Source organism: Nymphaea colorata, chromosome 1 (genome assembly GCF_008831285.2).
Source record: "Nymphaea colorata isolate Beijing-Zhang1983 chromosome 1, ASM883128v2, whole genome shotgun sequence".
Taxonomy (NCBI): domain Eukaryota; kingdom Viridiplantae; phylum Streptophyta; class Magnoliopsida; order Nymphaeales; family Nymphaeaceae; genus Nymphaea; species Nymphaea colorata.
Window position 1 is genome coordinate 34,991,239 of NC_045138.2, and position 9,990 is coordinate 35,001,228.

Sequence of the window (9,990 nt, forward strand, 5' to 3'; positions counted from 1 at the left end):
TGCTTAAAAAACATTTTGAAAAGGTCTTCTCAACCAATGATAGGCCTTCATTTTATTCTCAGTACCTTCTCGAGTAAAAGGAGAAAGTTTCAAGGTTTTGTTGTCGATCATTAGAAGAGAAAGTTTGGAAAAGTCCTGGATATGTGCAGTGAGGAAAATTTTATGAAGCTAAGAAATTCAATACTAGACTCTAGTGACCAAACGTCTGCAAGGATTTAGCAAGTAAATATCCTAAGAGAGAAGTCATAATGCCTATAAAATCTTGGTAGATAGCAAAATGAGAGTTGAGAGATGGGCTCGGGGCTTGTGTAGTCATTTCTTTGGGTCAGTAATCAAGAGTACCGGGTGAACATATAGGTGATTTATGTCTATACCGCGAAGATGATGACTTATGAACTTTTTGGCATGTTGAAAACCTGTAAGGTGAAGCGGGTCTGGATACATGACAAAAATACATCACCGCTGTAGAGTCACCGGTATAGATCTATAGAGTGAAAAGCGGTACCGGCGACTGTTATCACCGGTGGAAGTCATTTATACCGGTGACCATACTTACCGCTATTTCACTATACAGGCGATTGGTACCACCGGTGGAAGCATGTGTCCTACCGGTGATACAAATCACCGCTGTAGCTAGGTATACGAGTGAGTAAATCGACAAAAAAGAGTAAAACTGTGGTGCTCTACACCATTTAAAAATTCTTTTTTTTTGCTGGTTTTGGTTTCTCCCCTCAATTGGGACAAATTAATATATCCCCTAACCCTGCATATATAACAACTTTGAATGTATCTCCACTCCCAGTTCTACGATATGTGGCCGTACAGTAAGGGAGATGCAATGGAAGGACTGTTCTAATGAAAAAGGAAGAGGACTTCAAAGTGACATTTAAGCTGACTCGGCTGAGGATCTGAATATAAACAAAATTGAAGGAACTCATACAACAGCAATGTCATTTGCGTGCTCCCTCATTGGCATTGGCCGTTGCACTGGCAAGTGCATAGCCAATTGCAGGGTCAAAGGCGTTATTGGCGCTGGAGGTATAACTTTAGACATTGTGGCAGAATGCAAGGCCTCCATTTTACAATGGGGTGTCAATTTTGCTGCACCTAAACACATACCAGAAATATGTGGCATGCAGCGCTTGTTGGGTAATAATTTACATCATGCAGATAGGGAGTAATTTGAATTACGAAGTATCTATTTACATCACGCAGACAGAATAATAACTCTTTCAAACTTCAAGTTTCATGATACAACTAATGCCTACTGAATAGACCTAAAGTTCTAGCCCTAATTTTTCAATTGTACTGTGTTTTCTATCCATCTTGACTGCAAACATTTTCACCTCAAGATAACAAAGATCAAGCTTTAGACAGCTAACACAATCAGGCAAGCTGCAACACCTATATCTTTGCGTTTTTCAGCTTGTTTACCAGCCCTGAGCATATACCACTCTTTGCGGCTGATTCAGCTTATCACATCAAAAGGCGTAAACCATTGTCAAGAGTATTGTTCTAGTTATAACAGTAGAGGATTTTCTCAGTGGCAAAGTTGTTCTTTTCGAGAGAGCAAATCTGAATAATTTTTTTAAAAAAAGAAAAATATTCTAAAAATTAAGTAAAAATAAAAATAAAATACAAAATAATGAATTTAACGTGCAATCCATGATGATATTAACGTCAAAAAGAGAAACAAAAAACATGGGAAAAAAACAGGTTAAATTATTTTTTTAACATTAACATCATTTCTCTGGAAAAAACATTGTATCTGTGAGAATGGAGTAAACTTCAACGCGTTTATCAATGGACAGCAACTCTCGTATGGGGCCGTATCGTACAATACGTATCGTCGCGTTTAAAAAATGCGATACGATACAGCACTTGTATCGTACAACTACGATACAGGCACTGTATCGTATCGTATGATACGGTTACGATATGATACAGGTACGATACAGTAATTTTTATTGATTTTTTATTATTTTTTGAGAATTTTTTATATTTTTTCTGATTATTATTTTTTTTAAATACGATACGGTTACGATACATTACAATATTTTACGATACAGTGTATCTTAAAACCAAACCGATACGACTTACGATACGCTTTTTACAACATTGCTCTGCACCACTAGGTTTGGGATAAAAGAAACTAACCTCAAGGCCATGAGAATTTTTGCATAAAGTGACATATGAATACTTACCTGTGAACTCACAAATTTTGTCTATCGCTGCATTAGAGCTGGGTTGAAGCTTCCTCTTGGTTAGTTTGTTTGTCTGGTTTGGATTTGTAATGTTGTTGGCATGTTTGGGAGATGTGTTGATGAGTTGTTGCATGTGGGGAATAGCTGATGCATATTTTTCCTTGGTTAATTTCTTCATGAAATTTCTGGATATCCGGTATCCTGTTGAGGAAAATAGCAGTACCATGTTTGCTTGTAATTGCTTCTAGATATTTTGGACTTTCTCTCCTCACTGCATGTTATTACTGTACGACTGGAGCTGCATTTTTAGTATCTTGTCCTGAACTAGCTGGTGACAGCTTGGTTCAAAGACCTCCTTTGCTGGGTATGCTGCAGTTAAAGACAATGTTGTAAGGCACACACCTCATGCAAAAAAATTGTGACTAGAGGCATTTTTTCCAAAAAACCTTGAGGCACATGCCTCATGGACGGAGCACTGATATAATTTTTTTATTTTAAAAAATGCAAAACTGGTCGGGCAGGGGAAGGCCCCACCTGATGGTGTCCATTATTCACCATTCATGTTGAATAGTGAATACACAAAGCCACCCTAATCCTTTTCAAACAATCCCTAACCCCCTTCTCTTGATCCTTAATCCCCATTGCATCCTTCACCGGCAAATTTGGAGTGGAGGCTGAAACTGCTGCTAGTGGAGCCACCACCGGATTCATACCTCCCAGCCGCCCTCCTCTCTCTGTGTGGCCATGGCCGGTGCTGGCCATGGCAACCCTCTCTCACTCTCACGGTGGCCATGGCCCATAAAGAATTTGACCCATAAACTATCTTTCCTCATGCTTCTCAGTATTGCAATTTGTCCTTTAAGCTGCAAGTTTTTCAGATATGTCGCCACCGACAAGCTTGGATGCATCTGCATAACAACATAAGGTTAATCTTTAATAATGACCTCAATCTGCCCTTCGTCAGCAGTACAAATTGTAGGATGGCTGGCTGTGACCCTTGTGTTCACACTAGAGAGGAACACAGATGACTACATCAAATAAAAAGATAATAATAAGCCCATATTTACAGAAGAGCAGTAATTATGAAACTAGGGAAACATATCCTAGGAATCTAACGTGAATTGCATAGTTCACTCTTGTATGAAGATAAAACAATTTGTAGTAACTTCCAAAATATTATTTACATAGTGTGGAGAGAGAGAGAGAGAGAAAGGCTAATTCTGCAGTAGGTGTATACAAGCACTTATTGCCAAAGGAGTGCATTTTATATGGTTAAGTTTGCCCTTTGAGAAGATTAGAATAGTAATTCCTATCAGGATGAAACAAAACAGAAGTGAAACTGCTCCTTTCCTGAACTTGAGTTCTTTATCGTCGTTTATTTTTAACTCATGATAAAATTACGAGATGTCTGATTACATTCATATTTTCATGATACTATGCTGGATAAAATCAAGTTATGATGGAAAAACAAAAAAATGCTCAAGTTCTTATTTCTTTCTTTCATTTAACTGCCTAAATTACATAGGAAACAGGCGGTTGCATGAAAGAAATTCAAACTTAAAGCATTTGTTATGTTACCAATACTTGAGCATGCTTTTTGTTAAAAAAAAAAAAGGTTGGTGGAATTCTAAAATTAAAACTGTCAAATTTTGTGAGGACAAGAGAAATGAAGCTGCAAGCTTTCTTTAAGAATTTGTTATTCAACTCAAGGGAGACAAACTTTTGCTCACAGGTGAGATTTGGAAAATTAGAACATGGAACATGCACCTTCAGTCTCAATTATCCTACACTTTGAGCAGCATAGTATGAAATCTACAGAATGGTGAATCTGCCCATACCTGAATGTGTTCAGATCTTCAATTGCTTGCAACTTCGCTGAGCTTTTTGTACATATGCATGTTTCAATATGCTTATATTATTGTTCAGCAATACTTGTTCTCTTGGTTGATATTATTATCGTTAGAAGTTAGAACATTTTAATTTTTAAGTGTTTAGGACAGATGTTTGGATTTGCAAATTGTTGTGGTTTGCACACGTTTTGTATTGTTCTTTATTGGTATGCTTAGTATTGTAGTTATTTTTTCAATTTTATCATTATTTTTATAAATATTATATAATTCACAAATTTGTCCATGAAGCTTATGCTTCAATTAATTCCTTGCCTCACTGGAGGCTCAACACCTCGGCTCATGTTATCGCCTTTTACACCATTGGTTAAAGACTCTGATTCCCCAGTCTATCTTCTGCTGGCATATACATGAATCTTTCTAAATCTAGATAACAAATATATTGATTCCTTTTCTTTTGAGAAATTTGAATATTGAAGATGTAAACAAAAGGGGCAGAAGTATCAGATAACAAACTTGAGTTTTTTGTTGTCATGTCGAGCTGGGTTTGCTCCTGATTTTGTCAAACGTGTGAACTTAGCTCTAAAGTGAAGTACTGGAACATGGGCTCCAACTCATACACCTTCTGTAATTAGAGGATGTAACTCTTTATATGATGCATGGTCAGCACTGGTGACTGTCGAATAGGTTTTGGTGCTTATGCATGGGATAATGTAGTAATATTGGTGATGTGGTTCTTTCTGAAAGAAATCTGCTACGGGCAAATTGTTTGTGTTTGCACCATGATCACATAGGCAAGCATGATAAATTGATTAATACATAATGATTTTTATGCTGCAAATGCTATATTTTTTCAAGAAGTTTGATGTACCTATTTTACATGTGCTGGATATCTCGAGATACTTACAATACGTGGTTCCTCAGAGAGTTTGATGCTGGTGTAATCTCACTTCTACATGGTTTAGAGCCTCTGGGATTTATTATGTGAATTAGATGGAAATTTTAGATCTCTTTTCATCATGTTGCTTGACCACTGATGAAGAGGAATTATAACAGTTTGTGTAATTGTTGTAGTTGTGAAGCCATTAGTTTTGGATGGAACTGCCAAATCCCATGAACTGTTTCTTGCTTATGATCATATTTCACTGTCAAAGCTTGAACAACCATTGGTTCTGCAGAAGTTTGTGAACCATGGTGAGACCAACTTTGCATCTTACTTTTTCTGAAGGTAGCAATTATTGTTGACATTTACTATGAGAATCACATTTGGATTTGCTGTTGAATGTGGATGAAGGTGGTGTACTTTTTAAAGTCTACGTTGTTGGGGAGACCTTTAAGGTTGTGGGATGCTTTTCCTTGCCAGATGTCGAGAACTCTGAACAGTCACATAATGTTGGACTTGTTCCGCTTCCAAGGGTTTCTTTTACTTCAGCTTCAACTGTTGGTGCTTATTTGGATCCACACGTTGCAGGTTAGAGCATTGCATCTGTTCTTAGAAACAATTATTTCCTTTTTGTCCTGCCCTTCATGAGAAACATGTGCATAATTTAGATTCCATTTCTCAACTGTAGATCTTTCTCCATTTCCACTGATTGAGAAACTTGCAGGAGAACTCCGCCAGAGGTTGGTAAGTGTTATATGTGCTATTATGGTGACAACTTACCATTGAAACAAGGTCTCCTACTGTTCAATATTGACATAATCCGAGAGCATGGTTCTGGAGACAACTTTTACGTCATTGACATTAACTACTTCCCTGGTACTACCAAGGTTAATGTGATGTGCAAAATCTGCCTTTGACATGACTCAATAATTTAGTCAATATGCTTATTTTCCTTTCCATAAGGTCATCACCTGTATGTTCCATAGGCCTGTGTTGGGCTTCCCAAGTTGCCTTTTGCTCCTATACCTGTATCCCCTTTTCTGTTTATATAAGTATCCCCTTTTCTGTTTATATAAGCAAGTACATCTGAACATTGAAGGTAATATGTACTCTGTAGTATTAGTTACTCAACAGTACATTGAGCCACATGAAGTCATTAGTTCCAGAGATGGCCATAATGATGGCTTTGGCCAACTTTCATTACAGCTGTCCATGTCACAACCCAAGTTTTGACACCAATCTTTTTTTTGTTTTTCCTAGATATGATAGAGATGAACAGCGAGTCTTAAAAAGTAAATCAAATCCTGAGTAATGACCAAACAAAGCAGACCCAAAACGAAGAAGGACAACATCCCAAAGAACCAAGTAGAGCCCAAACAAAAGACTACATCGACTCAATTGACAATAACCACAAAAATACAAGACTCGACTCAATGCTTAGATCGCTAATGCCCGTCCGTTGCAAAACTGAAGGAGTCAAAAAGCCACCAGTCAATCAAGAGCTACTTGTAGAGGTAGAAGGGAAAGGGTCAAAAGGCTTTGGGTATGGAAATATCCAATCATAGGTGGAGAGTAGTTCGGCAAAATAGATATATAATTACATCAAAACAGAATTAGTATACAGCTCAGGACTACTACCCATAAGTTGTAGGTTTCATGCCATACCATGGGCTATAGCTTGCCAAACATAGTAACACCATCCATTTTGGGTTACAAAGTTACAGCAACAATCCAACTGGCTAGTAAGTATGGTCATCATGACAAGCATTAGCAGAAAATCCTTGTGGGCACAATCATAGGCAAAACGGAACCAAACCAAGTGGTTCACACAGACTGATGGTAAAGCCTCTTGAGACATCCTAGATCGCCACTGCAGCAGTAGGGCTTAACCACCCAGCCTTAACCCAAGTGGTAAACCAACCCCTCTAGGCACCTAGGTTGAGGGACCAGGAGATGCCTTGCTCTCCAAAAGTAACATAAACAGAAGTTCAGGTCTTCATGCCGCCCAATACCCTGTGGGTAGTCCACTGCAGACGGAGAAGTGGCCAGCCACAGTCAGCTCAAGCCACACCAACACCTCCTGGGACAAAACCATCCACTGGACCCCAGCTCATACTCCCATGTATAATTATCGTAGTCGATGTTCCTTTATGCATATAAGGTTTACACCACTGAGCTTATTCTGGTAATCTCACGGAGTCCAACCTAGTGTACGATTTCCAAAGGCTAAACAATTGCCATGCCAACAATCCCGAGTAGGACTAGGATGCACCAACATAAAACACACATAAGAAGTCACTCGTGCACAATTCCTGTCAACCTTTCAATGTGCAAGCCTTTATACATACCATGTGCACACTCAACCCATAAGGGTGTAGGCAAATATATGTATATATTTCCTTCAATCATAATGTAATGTATTTATTATTTTTCTACTTTCAAATTTTCAATATAAGCTTAGACTTATATAATGAATGTAGAACAGCTACATACCATGACATGGTACCATGCTGGTCATGAAGCTCACCTGGATGACCAGATCTTTGTTTCTGCACTTGTTGTATATGCGCTTGCATCAAAATATACATAAATATACCAATAGGGATGTAGTTATGTTGTGGGGGAAGAAATCTACATGCATCTTCACTTTACTTAGAAGATGGCTAAGTTGTCCAATATTACACTTTCTTTATCACCCATCAAATGCATCTGTTTGGCTGTTATTGAGTTCGCTTCTTGACAAATCATCAGTAGTCCCCCCTAGATGAAAGTGAATAAGAATATTATGTAAAATAAACAAACAAAATTGACGGAAAAAAAAATCATCATTTGAAACATCATGCATACAACTTGTATTTGGGTGCAGCAAAGAACAATGCAAACTTGAGGTGACTGTTGAATGCGCATCCAACTCCTTTGTGCAATACAACATGCAGATGACATGCTAAAACATGAAATATAAATATCAAAACTTCCTTAAAACTAAAAACTGGCTGCACCATAATAAATAGCTAGTTGAACCATCACCAGTTGGCACTCAGCAGCTAATTGGAGCTAATGATGGTCTCAAGTAAGCTATCTAAATAGCAGAACAAAAAAAGACGAGAGAACTGGTCCTTCCCCCCACCCCCACTCCTCCCCACCTTTATTCCATTTTTCACAGCAGAACAAAATGTCCATGTTTACATTCTATTTGAGATGTGATGTGTCCAGAAGCTAATCACTTCCCAGATAATTCACTTAGAAGCTGGAGAGAATAATAAAAGCATGATTGCAACGGGCAGAACTGAAGGTGACAAACAGGTGCAGTAAAGCATTAAGCAAGAATCAAGCTCACCTATCTGGGCAACAACATTCCTTGTGTAAAGTTAAAATGCATTATCAAGACCATAGAAGAAGCTATTCAATTCTGCGAGCCTCATAGGCGCTTTCAAGGCAAAAAACTGATCAACCGCCTACTCGTTAAGAAAAGAAAAAGGTAGAAGACATGAGGACATGAAAAGTTCTCTCTCATAAAGCATGAAGTAAGCAGAACCAACATTGTATGTCAAGAAAGAATATGAAAATCCACAAGTGTTGGCAAAGAACATTCAAGAGCACACAAGTCAAACATAGGAGAAAATGATTAAACAGCTGCAAGCTGTCACCCAGAGGAAAACCTGCTGGAAGCCAGGGAGTTGATTCTTTCCATTAGAATAGGTCCGGTATCAAAATCCAGGGAGTTGATTCTTTCCATTAGAATAGGTCCGGTATCAAAATGAACTGATGAAAACAGATCAAACGTTCATTAGTAAGACATGGTAACTTTAGTATACATAAGTGTTAGAGGCACCCAAAGATGCGCCTGCATGACAATCCCATGCAGCAGTTCGACGACAAAAAGAAGATACGTGAAAGATTCACCTCTACTTTCAACATATCAAGGAATAGAATAGAAACATCAATCCCATGACCAAAATCAGCTACAAGTTTTTTTTATATTTTTAGCCACTTCAATACATGCATCATGAGCAATACAAACTGGACCTAGTTGTGGGGTATTATTGATAACAAGACCATTGCATCAATACACTTCAAATGCCAGTAACTTTAGAAGAAAAAAAAAATAATTTGACTAAATGTAAGGTTGAAATGCTGAATTTAGGACTGCTAAGCATTGCCAATAAAGGACAACCTTTAACAAGAGAAACATGAAAGTTCCAAAATAATCAAGGCAAGCTTTGGAAAAGGTGTTTCGCAGTGAAGGAAACCTAAATTCTTTTCAGAAATTCTCAAGAACACACCAAAATATTTAAAAATAATAAAAAACATGCCTAATGCTATTCATCAAACCAGAGTTTTTGCCCTGTTAATAAGAAAGGCCTCCTGTTAATTGAACCATAGCTTGTTCATTAATTACATTAGGTTAATGAGATCAAATTATTAAATAGCATCCATGTAAACAATAAATTTACAACCGACCACTCAACCTTTGGGCAATAACAAATGGATCATCATTTTTTGCACCACAATAAATAGGCTGTCTTCTTATAAAAAAGACATTAAAATATATACATAATTTGCCATTTTAACCTTTCTTTAAATTTATTTTTAGAAAATAAAATTTAAATTAAAAAATCACCAGCTGCAATGGGAGACGGTGGCCATCCATAGATCTCCACCAGATGCTGAGGATTGGGGCGGCAACATCCAATTCCTAGATGCCGCTGCTCTGATCCTTACCATCCAGCCAAGGTTGACAGTTGACAGGTGGCTGCTCCTCATTCTTGGAGATTTAGCTAAGTGCAGTGTCTATTTTCTGCCAATATTCATTTGCTTTCTCTTCTTCTCTTTCTCCATTTTCACTTCTTGTGGTTAATGTGTGCTGCAATACTTTCAGAAATGGGAACCTTTATCACCTCAACAGCACCATGGGAGTTCAATTGTTGAAGTATATCAGATCATAGAGGAGGTATATGCACAGTTACCCTTGTGTGTGTATGTGCATGCACACATGTGCATGTATACATGTGTGCTATGTGTGATGGATATTCCAATTTACAATACCTACAAATAA

The 9,990-nt window shown here is 37.8% G+C and overlaps 1 protein-coding gene across 1 annotated transcript; it reads left to right on the top strand.

The window, feature by feature from the left end:
* The first annotated feature begins 947 nt into the window (after window positions 1-947).
* LOC116246407 (inositol-tetrakisphosphate 1-kinase 2-like) lies at window positions 948-9,990 on the top strand. The gene is made up of 5 exons (XM_050075654.1): window positions 948-1,149; window positions 5,126-5,245; window positions 5,346-5,522; window positions 5,623-5,678; window positions 9,814-9,990. The coding sequence occupies exons 1-5, from the start codon at window positions 948-950 to the stop codon at window positions 9,988-9,990; spliced, it is 732 nt and encodes a 243-aa protein (XP_049931611.1).